General features: G+C 48.9%; 1 protein-coding gene across 1 annotated transcript in view; it reads right to left on the reverse strand.

Moving 5' to 3' along the window:
• Nucleotides 1-21,638, reverse strand: part of LOC103198881 (60S ribosomal protein L23a-like) — a 26,488-nt gene extending 4,850 nt beyond the window's left edge. The window contains exons 1-2 of the mRNA XM_007943089.1: nt 21,594-21,638; nt 21,212-21,403 (exon numbers count right to left, since the gene is read on the reverse strand). Coding sequence (XP_007941280.1) covers nt 21,212-21,403; nt 21,594-21,638 — 237 coding nt within the window. The remainder of the gene's footprint in view (nt 1-21,211; nt 21,404-21,593) is intronic.
• Nucleotides 21,639-22,541: the final 903 nt, after the last annotated feature.

A 22,541-nucleotide genomic window follows, 5' to 3' on the forward strand; every position in this document is an offset into this window, starting at 1 on the left:
TAGAACTCCAGAAACTTCCAGAAAGATGATGGAATAGGCAGGCTAGCTACACAGACCCTCTTCAACAAAGAAAAGAGAAACCAACTGACACAGATACGGAAGGTGATCCTGGAGCCCTGAGCTTTGAAAGGAAGGATACAGAAGTGGATTAAACATCAACAAGTAGAAGAACCTGAATGAAACAGTGAGTAAGGAGACAAACAGAACAGCGGACTGTCAGCTATCCTGACGGCACGGACAGTCTGAGTATTTCCAAGTGGTGTTAGGACCTGAGAATTAACTTAAAAATCGGCCCTGCTCAGCAAAGCCTGTACGGACGACTGTGCCGGTGGCTGATGACTAAAAAGAGAAACAGCAAAGAAGGAGACAAACTGAGCTGTAGACTTTCGGCTGTCTGGAGGGCACACCCATTCTGAATGTTTACAAGTGGCAGCCATTTTGGATATTTAAAGTGACAGCATCCTCACTCAGAGTCCAGGGACCTAAGAATAGCCTCCACTTGCCAAAGACAGGACAGACATACAGGAGGCGGACGACTGGAAAGGAGACAGGTGGTGAGTGTGTAAGTGCTGCCGACTAGCAAACAGAGGAGCACCGTACCCTGCTTACTCAGATACATCCAAACAAAACAAAGAAAACTGAAATCTTAGATGAATCACTCCGACATACTATCACCAATTAAACACAAAAATGTCACAACGTTTTGGAGACAACAGCACATCACAGTCCACGCAAAGAAGCAAGATAAAGCAGTAGAAACAAAGGACCAGGATACAGACCCAGAACACACCCCTGAGGAAGAAGCAGCATTGGAACTCCCTGATGAGGAATTCAAAATTATTATATTTAGGTACATTCAACAGATTGAGAGATGGATCAAAGAAAATACTGACAAAATTGAGGAGAACACCCCAAACTCTAGAACAATTTCTGAAGACAATACAAGAACAAAATGGCAAAATAAATGAGCAATTAGAAATGACCAGAGTAGAGCTTCCCTCCATGGGGTCTTCAAGGTGTCACCCTTTGGAAGTAGACAGCCAGGCCTTTCTTCCAAGGCATCTGCAGGTGGGCTCCAACCTCCAACCTTTCAGTTAGCAGCCAGGCATGTTACCTGCACCACCCAGGGGCTCCTCAGGGTGTGGCAGTGGCTCACAATGGCCATCCCCCCATCTTGCTCTGTCCGGATCCCACAGTCCCCGCCAAGCCAGGGCAGGAGATGAAACCCGCCCTCAACACTCCCCTTCAGCCCACTGATGACTCATCAGAGACCCTCTCCGCAATGTTCCCGTTGCCTGCACAAGAACGTCCTTGAGCCTGGCTTACTCACTCTGCGTGATCTGGCCAGACACCAGCTCTGACATCATCTCTTCCCCTCGCCCCTCCACACACCAGCCACACTGAGACACTTGCAATTTCTCTAAAAGAACCAGGTCTGCAGGTCAGTCACCCTCAGCTTTTACATTTGCAATCCCCTCTGCCTGCAATGAAAGGAGCCCAGGTGGCTCAGTGATTAAGCTCTTGGCTGCTAACTGAAAGGCCAGCAGTTCAAACCCACCAGCCACTCTGTGGGAGAAAGATGTGGCAGCCTGCTTCTGTGAAGATTTACAGCCTTGGAAACCCTGTGGTGCAGTTCCACTCTGTGCTCTAGGGGCCCTGTGAGTCTCCACGGCAGTGGGTTTGGTTTGGGCTTTGGTCCTGTAAAGACTGACAGCCTTGGAAACCCTGCGGTGCAGTTCCACTCTGTCCTCTAGGGGCGCTGTGAGTCCGAATCAACTCCATGGCAGTGGGTTTGGTTTGGGCTTTGCTTCTGTAAAGATTGACAGCCTTGGAAACCCTGGGGGGCAGTTCCACTCTACAACGCATGGGGTCATCATGAGCCAGAATTGACTTAACAGCAACAGGTTTGTTTTTTGGGTTCTGTGCTTAGAACATTTTCCCTCTTTTCTTCACTTGGCTACTTATACTTCCAGGAGCTCTAGTGGCACCATGATTAAGTGCTCAGCTCCTAACTAAAAGGCTGGCAGTTGGACCCACCCTACAGCTCAGCCACAGAAAGACCTGGTGATCTGCTTCCATAAAAATTATAGCCAAGAAAACCCTATGGGGCAGTTCTACTCTGTCCCGTGGGGTCGCTGTGAGTCAGAATCGACTTGACAGCACCCAACAACAACATATACTTCAAGTTACAGCTGAGCTGCCTTCTGCAGAAAGCCCTTCTGAATGCTCAGGCTGAGTCACGTCTTCCTCTGGTCGCCACTGAGACCCAGCCAGGCTTGGAGCTGCAGGAGCCAGCTTCCTCTGGGCTTCCCTCTGGGCTTCCCCGTCCCAGCCCAGCGTGCTTTGTCACTATCTGGGCTGTAAGTTTCATGATGACAGGGCCCAGGGCTATGTAACTTACAGTTAGGAGGTGACCGTTGAGTTTCGTCATCTATAAAACGAAGCTAAGAATAGCATCCACTTTCCAGGGTTTGGGGAATAAACAGAAATGATGCAATGAAGACCTTTTAGCACTATATTTGGCTAATATCACCCTCCAGAGACCTGTATGCTTTTGTTAATGATCTTAATGTGTTATCCTGTACTGCTCACACCTCCTTCAGGAAGCCCTCCTAGATTCCAGGCTAAATACCCAGCCCTGATCACTGTGGGTCGCCACTCTCTGGGGACAGGTCTGTCTCTCCCACGGGACTGTGAGCTCCAGGAGGGTGGGGCTATTCTGCCGTGGTCACTGCTGTGTTCCCAACACCAGCCAGCATCAGGCCACACACACCCCAGGCACTGGGGGAAGGTTATGTTGAATGAATGGGTGGTAAATTAATAACTTCAGTAATGATTCATTTCTGATACCTGTATGTCCACCAGTCTTCCTGTGCTACCAAAAGACACACAAAAACAAAAAACCCCAAAAATCAAACTTAGTGCCATCGAGCCAATTCTGACTCATAGCAACCCTTACTGGGTTTCTAAGGCTGTAAATCTTTACAGAAGCAGACTGCCTCATCTTTCTTCTGCAGAGCAGCTGGTGGGTTCGAACCACTGACCTTTTAGTTAGCAGCCAAATGCCTTAACCACTATACCACCTCCTCAAACCCAGAAGGTCCCTGCTATGGAATGAACTGTGTCCCCCAAATATATGTGTCAACTTGGCTGGACTATGATTCTCAGTATTATGTAATTATCCTTCATGGTGTGGTCTGATGTAATTATCCCAAGTGTTGTAGAGCCTCACCTCTATTATGTCAACGAGACAGGGTTAGAGGCAGTTATGTTAACGAATCAGGATGCAATCCACAGGATTAGGTTATATTTTGGACCAATCTCTTTTGAGATATAAAAGGGATTAAACAAGTGGAGAGGGAGAGTCCTACCACCACCAAGAAAGAGGCGGGAGTGGAGCCCAGCCTTTGGACCCAGGGTCCCTGTGCTGAGAACCTCCTAGATCCAGGGGAAGATTGACGTCAAGGCACACGGAGCTCTCTAAGGAACACTGGGTCCACAGATGTTGAAAGGAGACAGGACCTACCCCCAGAGCTGACAGAGAAAGCCCTAGAGCCCACACCCTGAATTCAGACTTTTAACCTCCTAAACTGTGAGAGAATCTGTTCGTCAAGGCCACCACTCATGGCATTTCTGTTAGAGCAGCAGCAGGTAACTAAGGCAGTCCCACAAGGGCTCATGGACTGGTAGGCTCGGCCCTTGTCCCTCCCAGCTGGTCCATCAAGTCTCTCCAAACCATTTCAACCCATGTGAAGATTTCTCTTCTTCAGTACATTGAATAGGGTTATATTAACATATTAACCACTGTATTGTTAATGGTGGGAAAACGAAATCAGTGTTGGTAGGAATGGGAACTAGGAATCAGGCAGGGCTCTGAGTTCGAATCTCTTCTCTCCAGCTCTGGGGCCTGGGGCAAGTCTCTTCTCTCTGAAGCTTAGTCTCCTCTTGGACAAAAATGAGATCTTCATCCCTACTCCCCAGAACTCTGGTGGGGATGTCATAGGGTAATATTCAGAAAGCACGTAGCAGGAGCTCAGTAAGCGGTAAGATGTTAACAGCACTATAATGACAGCTGGAGGCACTGCAGAGTCAATGGTAGAATTCACCCCTTCCGTGAGGGGCCCTGGGTTCAAGTCCCAGCCAATGCACCTTAGATGCAGCCTCCACCCAGCAGTCAGGGAAGGCTTAGGTGTTACCCTGATGCCAAACAGGTTTCAGCAGAGCTTCTAGACCAAGACCCGCCAGGAAGAAAGGCCTGGTGACCTGCTTCTGCAAACCAGGCAATGAAAACTCTACGGATTGCAATGATCCAACCCACAGCCCACCAGGGGCTGGGCCAGCAGCAGGCCGCGTTTTGTTATGTTGTGTCTGGGGTCACTGCGAGTAGGGCCAATGGCCACTAACGACAGCAACAAGCAACAAAGTACCACACAGAGCTTGGCTCCCGTCCCTCCCCTGCTCTGAGCCCTCCATGTCCCTCCCTGCTCTGAGCCCTCCACGACCCTCCCCTGCTCTGAGCCCTCCATGCACCTGTGCACATCAGCGGGCTGTGTTATCCTTTGAATGGGCCAAAAGCCTGTTGGGGTGGGGCTGCTGGTTTGGCCTCTGACTCTCTTGGGAGGGAGCTCTGTGCCTCCCCAGGGCTGAGTGGACATTGGCTGGTAGACGGAGTGACGGACAGGAAGTACCTCTCATGGGGCTGGGGGTGAGTGGACATCGGCTGGATGGGGTGAGGGCCAGGTGGTACCTCTCGTGGGGCTGGGGCTGAGTGGATGTTGGCTGGTAAACAGGGTGAGGGACAGGCAGTACCTCTTATGGGGCCAGGGACATCAGCCAAATGGGGTGATGGACAGAAGGTACCTCTTGTGGGGATGGGGCTGAGTGGACGTCAGCCAGGTGGGGTGAGGGACAGGAGGTATGTTTGACTCCGGATAACGGTGAGCATGCCACCAAACCCACCAGTGCCACGGGCCCCAGAAATGTGGCCAGGAGGAGGCCTATCATGGATGCCCCTGACAGGGAGAGTAAGGGGTCCGGTTTGACGGGGTCTTTGTTGGCTTCTGGGGACCAAGGGGAGAGGAGACTAGAGGAGTCACGCTGTCTCCACACCCCAACTCCCTGCCACCCCACCTGCTGAATGGCTCTTCATTCTGTCCCCTGGCCCCCTCCCCGCCTCTTCCCTGGTTTCCTGCCCCAGTCTCACCCCACCTCCCTCTTCCCATAGGGAGCCAGGAAGGGCTTTCTAAAGTACAAAACTGGCCCTGACCTCCCTGTTCAGAACCTGCAGTGGCTCCCCAGCATCGTGCCCAGCTGCCCAGCTTCGTCTCTGCCCACGCCGCCCCTGTGCCATCCGGCCACAATACACCCCACTCCTTCCCAGCTCACCTCCCTCTCCAACCTCCAGGCCTTGGGCCAAGCTGCATCCCTCCCAGGAATGGCCTCTATGCCATTTCTCTCCCCCTTGGTCTGGATAAAATTCCCATGTCTCCCAGTGCCAGCTCAGACACCTCCTCTTCCAGGGAGCCCTCCCTGATCCCAGGCTGGGTCAGGCACCCCCCTCGACTCCTGCAGACCCTCAGGTTCCCCCATCCCAATCCTGGGTTGTCACCACCTGGAGACGGGTCTATCCCCCACTGGGCTGAGCCCTAAGAAGAGGGCAGGCTCGGTGTCCCTAATACAAGCCAGCCTGAGCTGGGCACACAGTAACCAACAACCCAACCCATTGCTGTTGAGGCGATTTCGACTCACGGCGACCCCATGTGTTTCAGGGTAGAATTGCTCCATTGGGTTTTCGATGGCCGTGACCTTCCGGAAGTAGACTGGCAGGCCTTTCTTCTGCAGTGCTACTGAGTGGATTCCAACCGCCAGCCTTTCAGTGAGCAGCCAAGGGCAAATTGCACCACCTAGGGGCCTGGGTACAGAACAGATGTTCAGTAAACATTTCCTGACTAGTTGATGGAGGAGCAAAGGGGATCTTGGAGGCAATGCCATTCTTAATGAAATGTCAGGGTCCCCAGGGGCTACACGATTTTATATTTTCCTCGCAGTGAATCACCTGAAGACCAAACCTGGAGCCTGGCCAGGGAGGGGGGGAAGCAGCTCCCCGAGACACAGCCTAAATGTCTGTTGGAATCCGAGCCCCTGTACTGGGGGGTAGGGAAGCCTGGTGGTGCAGGGGTTGAGTGCTTGGCTGTTGCCCGAAAGCCCACCAGCTACTCCAAAGGAGAAAGACGTGGCAGTCTGCTTCTATGAAGATTTATGTATGGCCTTGGAAACCCTATGAGACAGTTCTACTCACCCCTACAGAGTCACTATGAGTTGGGATTGATTGGAAGGCAATGTTTTGGGTTTTTTTAAAATACCTGTGGCTACCACACTATTTAAAAATGGATTCCTGAGGCACCTGGTAAGATGACAGAATAGGCAGAAAGACTGCACAGACCCTCCTCAACAAAGAGAAGGGGAACCAATTAACACAGATACAGAAGATAATCCTTTGAAGGGAAAGATATAGAAGTGGACTAAACTCTAATCAGCAGAAGAATTTGCATGAAAATGCCAAAAAAGGAGACATATGGCACTGCGGTCTGGCAGCAATCCTGACGGCACAGACAATTTGGATATGCCAGATACTGGCAGGATCTAAAAATTAACCTAAAAATTGGTCCTGCTAGCCAGGGACTGCACAGAGGACTACCCTGGTGGCTAGGGAATAAAAGGGGAAGCAATGAAGAGGAAGGCAGGCTGAGCTGTGGACTTTTGCCTGTCTGGAGGATGCAGCCATTTTGAATGTTTACAAGAGGCTTGACCATTTTGGATATTTAAAGTGACAGCATTCTCCCAGGTTCCAGGGACTTAAGAACAGGCTGGGAACCGCAAAGACATCCCGGACGCACGGACTACTAGAAAGGTGCAACATTCCCCTTGTTACTCTTATACCCCACACCCTCTTGGTGAATGGAGGTGCAGCCATCCCTCATTCCCATGAACTTTCTGGACCGGCAGGAATTCCATCCCAGTCTGTGTGCTCCCACAGAGCCTGGGTGTCCTGCCCTGCCATGTCCAGATTTTTTCTTTCTTTTCTTTAGTTTGTTTTTCTGTTTTTAAACCACTACTATTTATTACTTTTATCCTTTTTATAATCATTCTTTATTCTTCCCTTCCCAGGTTCTAGTTTACAGCTTTTTTTCTTTTCCTTGTTCCTGGTTTCATTTTTTTCCCTTTCTTTCTTGTGGGTAACCCTGTTCCTTGTTTTTCTTTTTGCGTTTCTCCCATTCTTTTCTTCATTATTCTCCTCTACTTTTTCCTCTCATTACCCTGTCCCCAGATATTGTGGTGTTTTTTGTTTTGTTTTTTTCCCTTTACTCTTTTTTGGTTACTGTTCCTGTATGATTACACAGTGTGTTTTTTGTCCATTTGTTTTTACTTTTTTGATGGTTATTCAATTGTTATTTTTGTCTAACTGAGTGGGAGACAGCAACAGTCCCCATACGACACAACTACACCCACACCTCCTGCAGCTTCACTTACTGAGAGTCACCACCTCCTTCTCTGCCAACAGGCCTACGATAAACCACCACCAAGAAGAGCCTGACTCACCCTTTCTTTCTTGTGCTCTTCACAAACAGTTAACAGAGATCTAAATACAACAACATCACAATGTCTCGGAGACAACAGACCATCACAGTCCACACAAAGAAGCAAAATAAGTGGTAGAAACAAGGGAGCAAGATACAGACCCAGAACACATCCCTGAGGAAGAAACAGCATTAGAACTCCCTGATAAGGAATTCAAAAGAATTCTATTTAGGTATCTTCAAAGGACTGAGAGACAGATCAAGGAAAACACAGACAAAGACTTCTCCAAAAGAGTCAAAAGAGAATCTACAGATTGGGAAAGAATATTCGGCAATGACATATCTAACAAAAGACTTATCTCTAAAATTTATAGAAAACTCCAACACCTCAGTAATAAAAAGATAAATAATCCAATTAAAAGATGGGCAGAAAACATAAATAGACACTTCACCAAGGAGGATATTCAGGCAGCCAACAAACATACGAAGAAATGCTCACAATCATTAGCCATTAGAGAGATGCAAATCAAAACAACAATGAGATACCATCTTGCCCCAGCACTAGCAGCAAAGTTCAAGAAGACAGGAAATAACAAATGCTAGCGAGGATGCAGAGAGATTGGGACTCTCATACACTGCTGGTGGGACGGTAAAATGATACAACCACTGTGGAAAGGAGTATGGCAATTCCCTAAAAAGTTGGAAATAGAAATACCATTTGATCCTGCCATTCCATGCTATATATACATCCTAAAGAAGTGAGAGCCATGACAAGAACAGACATAGGCACATCCATGTTCATCACAGCACTATTTACAATAGCCAAAAGATGGAAACAACCTAGGTGTCCATCAACTGTGGAATGCATACCAAACTATGGTACATACACACAATGAAATATTACGCAATGCTAAAGAAAAATGTAGAATCTGTAAAACACCGCGTAACATGGATGAACTTGGAGGACATTATGCTGAGTGAAATAAGTCAATCACAGGACAAATATTGTATTAGTCCGTTATTGTAAATGTCAAAGAAGGAAATATGGAAGGAAATTTTCTTTGTTGGTTACCGGGGAGGGGTAGGGGAGGGGAAGGAACACTGTTAGATGGGTAGAGATAAGTATGGATTTTGGTGAAGAGAAGGGCAATGTACCAAATGTGAGTGATCAACATGGTGACATTGAGGAAGAGGAAGGCATAGAGAGGTAATGGGAGGTGCAGACAACAAAGATGAACCCTTTCGTACATACAGTACTGCGTTGTCAGTGAAGGCAAACACGGGTATAGGGATGGATAGATGGGTGGGCAGGCTGAACTATTAGGTATGTCTATGCAGCAGGGAGTGTACTGAAGACCATGTATAGGGTTGGCAGACAATGGTTCTACAAGTGTATTTGTATGTTCTGTATGAATTCCCAGTAGAGCTGACAAGGGACAAGTTTATAGTCACTTTTTGGTCACAGCCAGCAACCAGACGGAGTGAGTAGTTGGACCTGTGGGCCTGGGACCATAGTCGCAGGGGACATCAAGCTCAATTGGCATAACATACTACACAAAACATTGTTCCACCTCCTACTTTGGTGAGTAGCAACTGGGATCTTAAAAGCTTGCAAGCAGCCATCTAGATGCAACGATGGGTCTCTCCTCATCCAGAGCAAAGAAGAACGAAGAAAACCAAAGATTCATGGAAACAATTAGTCCTTGTGAGCGATACACCATGTGATCTTCAGCCTATACAACTATGAGACCAGAAGAACTATATGATGCCTGGCTACCATTGTCAACCACTCAGAGGGGGATCTATGGAGGAGATCCTGGAGACAGAGGGAGAACAATGTGGAACAAAACTCAAAATCATTTGGGGAGTAAAAAAAAAAAGGGGGGGGGACAAGGTTTGCTGGTCTGATAGAGCCTGGTGGAACCACTAACATGATGGTCCCTAGCCGCCCTTCAGGTCTGGAATTGAACCCACACCTGTGGCTTTCAGCCAAACAAAAGACAGGCTTATGAGCTGAACATTTACCTGAGGTAGATACACTCCTTGGAGAGATCAATCAAGGGAGAAAGAAGGGCTGTTTACGCACAGAGAGAGCTCAGGGGGCAGGGGTGCATGGAGGGATGGACACAGGGAAGAGGTGACTATCGGGAGGAAGTGGGAGGGGTGCTGCTGCATTGGGGTAAATTGTAGTCAATGTCATGAGACAACATGTGTGTGAACTGCTGTATGGAAAGTGAATTTGCTCTGTAAACTTTCACCCAAATCACACACACAAACAAAAACTTCACTGCCATCCAGTCAATTCCGACTCATAGTAACCCCCGCTGGGTTTCTGAGGCTGTAAATCTTTACAGAAGTAGCTCACCCCATCTTCTTTCTGTGCAGCAGCTGGTGGGTTTGAACTTCTGACCTTCTGATTAGCAGCCAGATGCCTTATCCATCATTCCACCAGAGCATCTTAAGCGCAGGCACAGAGGTTAGGATTTCTCTCTCTCTCTCTCTCTCACACACACACACACACACACGTATATTTTGACATGACATGAGATAATGAGGGCAAGGGAGACGCTTGGTGAGATGGATTGCCACGGCGACCAGAACGATGGACTCAAACACATCAGTGACTGAGGATGACGCAGGACCAGGCTGTCATGAGTCGGAGTTGACTGGATGGCAGGGAACAACGATAGATGTCATGGAGATCTGCTCTCACTCTTCTTCACCCGGTCGCCGTCCCCCAAGGCTGGCTACTCTAGGTGGCACTGGTGGAGTCCCTTGCCTCTTGGTTCTGGCTTGGCTTTGGCCAATGGGAGTGCTGGCCAGAGATGGAAGGGTGGGCTTGGCCAATGGGAGTGCTGGCCAGAGATGGAAGGGTGGGTTTGGCCAATGGGAGTGCTGGCCAGAGATGGAAGGGTAGCTTTGGCCAATAGGAGTGCTGGCCAGAGGGCGGGAGGGGAGTGAGGCTGACTAGTCCCCCAGCTTGCTGGCACCTACTTGACAAGGCTAACAGACCTTTGTAACACTGGCCTGAGGAGGTCGGAGGTCAGAGGTCAGACGCCAAGGTCAGAGAGAAGTGTGCCGCACGACTGAGAGGAAGTTGTCCTGCTGGAAGAATTGCATCCTGAGCATTCCTGAACCTTAACTGCAACCTGTTGTTTCTCTAACAAACCCCATGATCGTGAGTATTGTCTGTGAGTTCTGTGTGGCTCTTACAACGAATTACTGAACCCATCAGAGAAACAGAGAGTGCCATGAGAGGGGCAGTTGGTATCAGAATCGGTGAGGTTGGAGGGTGGCACCACGTCTGACCTCCACCTCATAGGAATCAGCCTCTGGATGTCATTCTGGCTCCTCCTTCCCCCTTGTGAAGTTAGAGGAGGTCAGAAGATGCTACTCCCATATCCTTCATGCAGCTCTTGACAGACACAAAAATGCTCAGTTTCATCCACAGTAAGAGAAATGCAAATTAAAACAAACCAAGATAACATTTTCTACCTATTAGATTGTTGTTGCTGTTGTTGTTGTTATGTGCTGTCAAGTTAGGCAGCCACCCCTCCTTGGGTTTCCGAGGCAGTATCACTACAGAAGTAGATTGCCCATCTTCCTTCCAAGGAGTGGCTGGTGGGTTTGAACCCCCAGCCTTCTGGTTAGCAGTCAAGTGCCTTAGGCACTATGCTACCAGAGCTCCTATTACATTGATAGAGACCCAAAAGTCTGATGACTTCCGTAGGTGAGACTGAAGGCAACAGGAACTCTCACACATTGCTGGTACAATTCCTGCAAAGAGTAATCCGGAAAAGTCTTTCAAACTTAAAGATTCGGCAGCAACCTGATAATTGGCGGCACTTCCCAAGGGCTTTTGGCACCTTTGGACCTTGCATGTAGCGGAGTCTTCATTCAGCAGCCGGCCATGCCCTGCCGATCTCAGGATTATCCCTGGACTTGAACTAGTGGGCTGCCGTGTCGCGTGATAATCTTGGGACTGTGCCGTTGTACCTGTCAACCTCGGGCAGCCAGCGGCTGCCTGAGTGAAGAGATGCCCCCAGCTCCAGTGGACCAAGAGCCAGAGGCAGAGCTGAAGTTCGAGGTTGAGGGGCTTTCACCCAGCCCCTAGAGCTGGCACTTTGAACCCAGACTTTTAGCCTCCTAATCAGTAAGAAAATAAATCCCTGTTTGTTTACAATCACCCATTTGTGGTATTTTCTGTTAGAGCGTCACAAAGTAACCAAAGCAACCATCAAAAAAAAAAAGAAAGAAAAAAAAAGGGACAAATTTAGGGGCTCTAATTCAGGGCATAAATACACTACTGTAACTAAAAACGCACAAACACCAGAAGACATAATAGATGACTGGGACCTCCTAAATTAGACATATATGCACATCAAAAGATTTCACTAAACGGTAAAAAGAGAACCCACACACTGGGAAAAAAGTTTTCGCAACAAACTATCGGGCAAGGGGCTAATTTCTAAAATTACAGAAAACTTCCAACACTTTAACTACAAAAAAAACAAATTAAAAAAATGCACAGAGCACATTAACAGGCATTTCATCAAAGACGACATTCAGACAGCTAACAAACACACGAAGATGTTTGTGATCATTAGCCATTAACCAAAAACCGATGCAAATCAAAACAGCAATGAGGTATCATCTCACCCCAGCACTAATCACAAAGTTCAAAAAACAAAACAAATGCTGATGAGGGCATGGAGAGACTGGAGCCCTTAAGCCCTGCTGGTGGGACTGTAAAATGGTGCAACGACTGTGGAAAATGGTGTGCCGCTTCCTTAAACAGCTGGAAATGGAAATACATATGATCCAGCAATCTACTAGGTTATCTATCCAAGAGGAGTAAGAGCCAGGACACAAACAGATTCATGCACATCCGTGTTCATCACAGCACTATTCACAACAGTAGAAAAAGGGAAACAACCTAAATGCCCATCAACAGAGGAACAGATCAACAAACAACGGAATACTACGCACTGTTAAACAACAACGATGAATCCGTGAAACATCTCATAACATGGATGAACCAAGACGTGATGCTGAATGAAGTCAATCACAGAAGGACAAATAGTGTATCAAACCACTATTGTAAAGAGTGAAGAAAAGGCTTTTGCAAATAAAAGGAATATTCTTTGATGGTTAGCAGGAGTGGGTGGGGAAGGGAAGGTAAACCCCTAACTAGAGGGTAGACACAGATTAACCTGGGTGAAGGGGAAGGCAAAAAAAATATACATATACAGCCTTGGAAACCGGTTCTACTCTGTCCTCTGGGGCGCTGTGAGTCAGAATCGACTCCATGGTGGTAGGTTTGGTTTTGGCTTTGCTTCCATAAAGACTGACAGCCTTGGAAACCCTGTGGTACAGATCCACTCTGTCTTCTAGGGGCGCTGTGAGTGAAAAGCAACCCCAAGGCAGTGGGTTGGGTTTGGACTTCGATTACATAAAGATTGACAGCCTTGGAAACCCTGTGGTACAGTTCCACTCTGTCCTCTAGGGGTGCTGTGAGTTGGAATGGACTCAAAAGAAACGTGTAATGCTTGTAAAAGGCTTAGTTAGAACTGTGCTAGGCACAGGTGCCTGCTGAGTAAATGACTGACATTATAATCATCATTATAGCAAGCCCGCCTCACAATGGCAGTACTGGGTGTACTGTAAGCCACGTGTCTTACAGACATCTTGGGAAAGCAGTATAGTAAGTGGTTACATTTTAATGATCACAACCCTCCACTTCCAGAGTGATGAACTAAGTACAGAATAAATTTGAGACATGCACTCTGTCCAGGATAAACAATGACTGGGGGTTACCAGTCATTATCACAGACACCCTTGCTGGGCTCTGGAAGCCAGCACAAGAGGCCTCAGAAGGTGGCTCTAGGGGCCCAGCTGCTCAGTGCCAGGACGTCGCCAAGTCCTCCCGGCCATTACCTCACTGCTCTCAGTCAACAACTCTGTGGCTGGCGATACTTCCGTTTTATGGGTAGGAAAAGCAAGGCACAGGAAGCTTGAGTTTGAGGTCATAAGGAGATAGGTGCCCCACCATAGAGCTTGGTGGGGAGCTTATCGCCTGCCTCCTAGCCGCATTGATTTAATCTCTGAATCAGCCGCTGGTGTGACTTTTCTGAAGGGAGTGTGTTACTCCCCTGCTCACAAACCTTCCATGGCTCCCCAGTGCCCTCAGGACACAGTGCCGACTCCTTAACCAGGCATTCCTGCTGTTGTCTCCTGCTCCTCTCACCATCATCGTGTACGTCTTTCCCATCACCGTGTACATGTCCCATCATCGTGTACATCTGTCCGACTGAACTTGTTATGGTTGCTCTGGCCTCCAGGCCTCTGTCCATGCTGTGCCCCCTCCCAAATACAGTTCCCTGTACTTTTTCTCTACCCATGATTCAAGTTTCCTCGCAGGAATCCCCTCTTTGGAAACCCTTCCTGTCCCCACGTGTACTTGGTAATAAGTACTGCAACGTTTGGGCAAGGACTTCAATTGAATTGATGGGGTGATGTTGTTAGGTGCCATCGGGTCATTATTCAACTCACAGTGCCTCCACGTGACCGAGTGGAACTGCCACATACGGTTTTCTAGGGTGTGATCTTTATGGGAACAGACTGTCATGTCTTTCTCCCAGGGAGCCACCAGGTGAGTCTGACCTTTCAGTTAGTACAGGCATACCTCACTTTATTGCACTTCAACACACAGATACTGCGTTTTTTATAGATTGAAAGTTTGTGGCAACCCTGCGTCCAGCAGGCCTGTCAGTGCCATTTTTCCAACAGCATGTACTCACTTCATGTCTCTGCGTCAGAGTTTGGTCATTCTCGCAGCAGTTTTAACTTGAAGGAGCTTGGTGGTGTAGCGGTTAAGGTATTTGGATGTTAAACAAAAAGTTGGAAGTCTGAACCCACCAGATGTTCTTTGGAAGAAAGATGAGGCATTCTGCTTCCAGAAAGATTTACGGCCTTGGAAACCCAATGGGGCTCACTATGAGTCAGAATCGATGCTATAGCAGTGAGTTTTTTGGTTTTTTTTTGTTTGTTTACTGCATACTTAATACACTACAGTGTAGTGTCAACATAACTTTCACATGCTCCGTTGTTGTTGTTATGTGCCGTTAAGTCGGCCCTGACTCATAGCGACCCCTCCTTGGGTTTCCCTGGCAGTACCACTCCAGAAGTAGATTGCCTCATTGTCCTTCTGAGGAGTAGCTGGTGGGTTTGAACCACCAGCCTTCTGGTTGCCAGTTAAATGCCTTAGGAACTACGCCACCAGAGCTCCCCAAATCCGTGTGCCATGACGAGTTGTGATATTCACTTGATTGTGGTTGTCTGGAAGCAAACACACAATATTTTGGAGGTATGCTTATACCTGAGAACTAAACCATTGTGCCACCAGGTGTCCTCGATGCAATGATGGAAGCCACAAAATGACAGGAATAAAGGGTTCTCCCCACGGACTTGTTCAGGGGTTTCCTTTCTCCACCCTCACAGAAGGAAATGTGCAGTCACCGTTTCACGCACCCGCAAAGCGCACCGGGACTCAATGCGGATCGCTGGCACGTCTTTCTGAGATTCCACCTTGATATTTTCTTAGTAACACACTTTTCTTCTTAGAACGGTTTTAGGTTTATAGAAAAATTGCACAGAACGTACTGAAAATTCCCATATATCCCTCTCCCTCCTGCAGCTTCCTTTATTAGAATCCTGCATTAGAGTGACACATATTTCACAACTGATGAAACAATACTGAGACATTATCGTTAACTAAAGCGCGCGCCCTGCTGGCACAGTGGTTAAGGTTGGCAGTTCGAACCCACCAGCCGCTCTGGGGCTTCGGGTGGTTGTGGCACAAGGACTTTCAAACTGACCAGCGCCGGGGCTCTGAGTGGGGGTGGCTTTGACTTGGCTAGGGACTCTCCTTAGGGGCGTCCCCACTTCCTGCCCCCAACCCGTGGGAAAGTTTCACGCACCTGGGAGAAGCAGCCTCTTCCAGGCCGGGCTGTGGCTGGAGCCCAAGCCCGGAGTACAGCTCACACCTCGGTTCCGGCGCCTCGGAGGTGACGTGTCTCCCGGCCCAGCTAGGGTTCGTAAAGCACGCACAGTATCGTAGGGGCGCTGACTCCGCCCCTGCCCTGCCCACTTCTGGGCTCCAGACCTTGGAGGGGGCGTCTCCTCCAGGCCCCTGGGGTTTTGTTTGCCCTTTCCCTGCAGGTCGGGAGAATGATGAAGATGAGGGTTAGGGCAGAATTGCCACCCATTAGTCACACGGAGCTCTGGTAGCATAATGTCTAAGGAATTTGACTACTAACCAGAAGGCTGGTGGGTGGTTCAAGCCCACAAGCCACTCCTTGCAAGAAGGTGGGGCGATCTACTTCCGTAGTGATACCTCCTCGGAAACCCAAGGAGATCTCCCTTTGAGTCGGATTCGACTCCATAGCAATGAGGTTTTATTATTATTATATAATCTTTTTATCAGGGCCGGGAATGGCCAAAGGTCATCAGTGGGGTAAGAGGATGCCCGGCCTCGTGCTGCCTCCTGGCTCTGCCCCAGACCCTGTGACTGTCAGCTCTGAGCCTCGGTTTTTCTCCTTTGTCAAACGGGGAAATCAGTAATAGTGCCTGTCCCAGGGTCAGACCGCACCACGGACAGGAGGTGCCCCGCACAATGCCTGGCACATGACAGGTGCCGGGTGGATGGTGGTAAGGACGAAAATACTGCTCTTTGGGACAGTTACCAGGCAGCGGTGGTTCAGTGGTGGCGTTCTAAGGTTCAAAAGGGAGACCGGCGTTGGAGTCCCGGCCGGGGCATCTCGTGCGCAGCCAGCGCCCTCTGTCGGCGGAGGCTGGGGCGTTGCCACGTTGATGAACAGTTTGCGGCAGAGCTTCCAGACCAAGATGGACTAGTAACAGTCTGACCATCTACTTCCAGAAATCAGCCGGCGAAAATCCTAGGGATCACACGGGGCTGGTCCCGCAGCCAGTGATGGGGATGGCGCAGGTCTGGGTGGTCATTTGTTCCAGCGTTCAGTGCGTCGCCATGAATCGAGGACCTCTTCCAAGGCCACTAACGACAACAATGAAATTTACTGGTAGCCAGCAAAGGAGCTCTCGTGGCACAGTGCCTGAGGCATTTCACTGCTAACCAGAAGGTTGGCAGTTTAAACCCACCAGCTGCTCTGCAGAAGGAAGCTGGGGCCATCTTCCCTAAAGATTTACCCCGTTCAAAACTCAATGGAGGTCACTATGAGTCAGAACTGACTCGATGGCAGTAGGTTTGGTTAAGTTTTGGTTTGGTACCCAGGAAGCCCTGGTGGCACATTGGGGAGCCCTTCCTCAGGGCCCTGGTCGTACTATATCCTGCATTTGATCAAAGGAAAAGCTCCCTTCTGTCTCCCTTCTAACCCTGTAAGGAGCTCTAATGGCTCAGTGCCTAAGGGATTTGAGCGTTAACCAGAGGTTGTCGGTTCAAAGCCACCAGCTGCTCCTTGGAAATATGTTGGGGCAATCTACTTCTGTAATGATTTACTGACTTGGAAACCCAAGGGGGTTTTCTGACCCTCTAGGGCCATTCTCTCCTCTTCAAATTAATAGTGGTATTACTCAAATGAATAGCTGGTGTTTTTTGAACACCTACTGTCTGCCAGGTGTTCGCCTTTTGACGACTGTCTAATCGTTATAGCAACCTTGGAGGTAGGTAGGATCATCCCTTTTCTAGTGGCCCAGATATGCTTTGATGGTTACCAGGGGTGGGAGGGGAGAGTAAACCACGCACTAGAGGGTGGACACGTATTAACTTGGGTGAAGGGGAAGGCAATATACAGTCGGGGGACGGTCAGTACAAAATGATGAAGGAAAGGAAGATGGTGGGAGGAGTCCAAGAGTTAAAGGTAACAGAGATAAATACCAATTCCCACACAATCCTGGGACCACAGTGGTAACAATCATCTGTGAGTGGATACGCAGATAGACATGCCAGTTGAACAGGGGTAGGAGGAGAATGGCCCCGTTACCTCAAACACTGTTTATGTATTTGTTGTTGTTTTTGACAATCTACTTGGTGGCGTAGTGCCCAAGGCATTTGACTGCTAACCAGAAGGCTGGCGGTTCACACCCACCAGCCACTCCTCAGAGGGAAGGTTGGGCAGTCCACTTCCGCGGTGACACCGCCCTGGACCCCAAGGAGGGGTCGCTGGGAGTCGGGGCCAGCCCGGCCGCAGTTGAGTTTGGTTTTTTGGTTTGGAATGAAAATTAGGCCCCATCGTGTTTTCTCTACATACAATCTTCCAGAAACTTTTTAGTTTTTGCTTTAATCTTTAGATCTTTGCTCTATTTTGACATAGTTTTTGTGTATGGCATGAAGTGTGGATCCCATTTCATTTTTCTGGAAGGAGATACCCAGTTTTGCCAGCTCCACTTGTTAAAGAGACTGTTTCTTTCCAATTGAATAGACTTTGACCCCTGGTTGAAAATCAAGTGCCTATGGATGGATGGATGGATTTATTTGGGATTCTCCATTCTGTTCCATAGGTGCTCTGGTGGTGTGGTGCCTAAGGCATTTGACTGCTAACCGGAAGGTTGGCAGTTCAAACCCATCAGCTGCTCCATGAGGAAGATGAGGCAATCTACTTGTAAAGATTTGCTATTGTTATTGTTAGGTGCCATTGAGTCATCTCCGACTCATAGTGACCCTACGCAGAGCAGAACTAAACACTGCCCGGTCTTGTGCCAGTCTTACGATCCTTGCTATACCTGAGCCCATCATTGCAGCCACTATGTCAATCCATCTCATTGAGGGCCTTCCCCTTTTTCGCTGACCCTCCACTTTACCAAGCATGACATCCTTCTCCAGGGAATGGTTCCTTCTGAAAACAAGACCAAAGCAGGTGAGACAAAGTCTGGCCATTCACACTTCCAAGGAGCATTCTGGCTGCACTTCTTCCAGGACAGATTCGTTAGTCCTTTTAGCAGTCCATTGTACTCTTAGCATTCTTCTCCAACTCAAAAGCATCAACTTTTCTTTGGTCTTCCTTATTCATTATCCAGGTCTCACATGCATAAGAGGCGATTGAAAATACCATGGCTTGGGTTAGGTGCACCTTAGTCTTCAAGGAGACATCTTTGCTCATCAGCACTTGAAAGAGGCCTTTTGCAGCAGATTTGCCCAATGCAATACGTCGTCTGATGTTTTGACTGCTGCTTCCATTGGTGTTGATTGTAGAACCAAGCAATAGGAAATCCTCGACAACTTCCATCTTTTCTCCATCCACCGTGAAGTTGCTTATGGGCCCAGTTGTGAGGATTTTTGTTTTCTTCATATTGAGGTATAATCAATACTGCAGACTGTAGTCTTTAATCTTCATCAGTAAGTGCTTCAAGTCATCCTCACTTTCAGCAAGCAAAATTGTGTCATCTGCATATCACAGTTGTTAATAAGCCTTCCTCCAATCCTGATGCCACATTCTTCTTCATATAATCTAGCTTTTTGGATTATTTGCTCAGCATACAAATTGAGTAAGTATGGGGAAAGAATACCACCTTGATGCATTCCCTTCTTGATTTTGAACCACACAGTATCCCCTTGTTCTGTTCAAACGACAGCCTCCTGGTCTATGTACAGGTTCCTCATGAGCACAATGAAATGTTCTGGAATTCCCATTCTTCTCAATGTTATCCATAATTTGTTATGATCCACACAATCGAATGCTTCTGCATAGTCAATAAAACACAAGTACAAGTAAATATCTTTCTGGTATTCTTTGCTCTGAGCCAGGGTCCATGTGACATCAGCAGTGATATCCCTCGTTGCATGTCCTCTTCTGAATCCAGCTTGCATTTCTGGAAGCTCTCTGTCAATATTCTGCTGCAACCGTTTTTGAATTATCTTCAGTAAGATTTTACTTGCATGTGATATTAACGATGTTGTGTTGTTGTTATGTGCTGTTGAGTTATCTCCGATGCACAGCAACCCCTCCTTGGGTTTCTGAGGCAGTATCACTACGGAAGTAGATTGCCCAATCTTCCTTCTGAGGAGGAGCTGGTGGGTTAGTAGTCAAGTGTTTTAACTACTACTGGACGGCAGTGGGTTTGGTTTATTATGTACCTCATATCTTTTTTACATGCTGAAGATAGAACAGTGATCAAAACAGACAGAAACCCTTTCCCTTACAGACCTGGTATTGTAGTGAAAACAGGTTGGCAACAGAGCAAAGCAATACCTAAAATAATAATACGTTAGATGATAAAGAGTCCTGATGGTGCAACAGTTAAGCTCTCAGCTGGTAACTGAAAGGGTGGTGGTTCGAACCCACCCAGTGGCTCTGTGGAAAAAGACTTGGCAATCTGCCTCTGTGACTACAGCCAAGCCTTATGGGGCTGTTCTACCTTATCACATAGGGTTTCTATGAGTTGACATCAACTTGACGCCACCTGATAGCACAATGATAAAAAGTTCTATAGAGAAAAATGAAGATGGAGGGTGGAATGCATGGAGAGGGAAGGGCTTGTTTCCAAGTTTACAACGGGTGGTCTGGGAAGGCTGATGAGGTGGTGGCATGCACGGAACAACTAGAGAGGAAAAGTTGCCAGGAAGAGGGGACAGCACATGCAAAGGCCCTGAGTGGGGAGACTTCCATGGTGTGTTGGAGAAGGGGGCAGTGGCCAGTGTGGCACAGCTGGGCCAGGAAAGGGGGCAGGAGTGAAGGCAAGGAGGAGGAGTGTGTGTGTGTGGAGGGTGGGGCAGAATCTCTGGTGGTCCAGATGGTTAAGCACTTGGCTAATGGTGGTGGGTCCACCCAGAGGTACCTCGGAAGGCTTGGTTATCTACTACCGAAAAATCAGCCATTGCAAGTACAGTTCTACTCTGACAAGGAGGCTGTCAGAAATGAAACCGGCTTTGACTGTAACTGATTTGGTTTTGGTTTGTGTGTTTGGGGGCAGATCCTTAAGGCTTAATAAGTAGAGAAAGAACTCAATTTAAAAAAAAAAACGAAAGGATTCTTAGTGTTTTTCTCCCATTATTGTACAAAAACATTCTTTTTTTGGGGGGGATAGAAAAATCTGTTTTCAATTTGTACAAAAACATTCTTGAAGCGCTTTGCTAGGAGCTCTGCCGACTGTAAAACGGAGATGTCGCAAAGATCGGGCACTAAGATCAAGGGAGAGAGTGCGTCTGACAGGCGATCCGCCCTTTCTACCAGGATTCCGTTTTCTAGGTGGTCCCTGGGAGTCAAGTGGGGTCCAGAGTTGCCTTTTCCCATGCATCGGTATCCCTGGCCTCGGCTTCCGGGTACGGTTCCCGGTCTCAGCGCTGGGCAGAGGCTCGGACACACACAGTCGCAGCCCCCAGGCGGGACCAAAACCCGGACGCCTCCTGCTGTTCTCACCGAGTCACCACATCCAGCTCCCAGGAGGCTCTGGAAAGCAGCCCAACGGCCCGGCGCGCCGCAGAGCCTTCTGGGAATTGCAGTTCTGGCTTGCCGAACCCAAACGCACTTCCGGGTTAGCCAGCAGTGCAGCCATCGTCCCGTTTGCAGACGGTTGTTGTCGCTCAGCATCTCAGCCCTAAGGAGCCTAACTCCGAGAAGCCTTGTGTATGCCGACTAGGGGAGGGGGCTCTACTACCTTACCCCGAGCCGGTAGTGCTGCGGAATCCGGGAGGGGGGCTTCTTAACCCGGGTTCGCTCTGCCGTTGAGCCGTGCCTGGTACTGAGGCGGGGACAAGCCAGACCTGGGCCGTGGGCCCAAGGACGCCCAGGTTTGTGAGGGGCGGGGCAGCGCCGGGTGTCCAGTGCGCGCATGCGCAGGGTGTAGGCGGGAAGCTGGAAGCGAGTGTAGGTGGGTGATTTGGGACCTGTGCTGGAGGCGCCTTAGTTGCGGTCTGCGGTCGAAGATTGATTGATGCGGCTGCAGAGCCTGGGGGCTGTGCTTGGCGCGCATGCGCGGGTGTTTGGCCAATCAGTGCTCCTATCTGGGGCCTGATGTTGTCCAGGTGGGTGGAAGAAAACGCACCGAGCGGCACCGGTGGTGGTTGCCGTGGAGTGGGTCCTGACTCATGGCGCCCCCATGCGTGCAGATCCCCAGACCTGCTGAGGCGCCTCTGGGTCCCTTGCTTAACCATTTCAGCCACCCCGGGACTCCATACTCCCCTTGTTGTTAGGTCCTGTCAAGTCGATTCAGATTCAGTGATCTCATATGACAGAGTTGAACTGTCCCATAGGGTTTTGTAGGCTGTAATCTTTACAGGAGCGGATTGCTAGGTCTTTGCTCCTGGGGAGTGGCTAGTGGGTTTGAACCCTTGGCCTTTTGGTTAGCAGCCAAGCGCTTAAGCACTGTGCCAGCAGAACTCCTAGCGCTATAACTCACTCACTGGCTGCCATCAAGTCGGTTCCAGCGCAGCTACTGCCTTCGGGTTTCCGAGGCGGTAAATCTTTACGGAAGTAGATTGCCCAGTCTTCTTTCCCAAACCAAAAAACCAAGCTCACTGCCATCGAGGTCCATTCGACACATAGAGACCCCTCCTTGGGCCCTGACCAAAGGTCCACGAACACCTGCCTCAATCATGACAGCAACATCCTGCATTCTGTCCAAACAGCTGGTGATCGGATGCCAGCTGGGAGCTCTGATGGCATAGTGCCTAAGCATTTGACTGCTAATGAGAAGGCTGGCAGTTCAAACCAGGAGCCGCACCTGGAGGCCGAGGCCAGGGATACCAATGCATGGGGAGTGACTGATGGGAAAAGGCAACTGTGGACCCCACCCACTACTCCCCGAAAGGCAGACTGGGCAATCTACTTCCATAGAGAAACCTCCTCAGAAACCCAAGGAGGGGTTGTTATTGGTTGTTAATTGGTGTTGGAATTGACTTGATGACAGTGAGTTTGATTTTTTGCTTTTGGTGAGAGACGGGCAGCCATGCAATGACCCCAGAACCCAACTGGAGGCTTGTGGACACCTGTC

This window comes from Orycteropus afer, unplaced genomic scaffold (genome assembly GCF_000298275.1).
Source record: "Orycteropus afer afer isolate SDZICR_OR568_19922 unplaced genomic scaffold, OryAfe1.0 scaffold00099, whole genome shotgun sequence".
NCBI lineage: Eukaryota > Metazoa > Chordata > Mammalia > Tubulidentata > Orycteropodidae > Orycteropus > Orycteropus afer.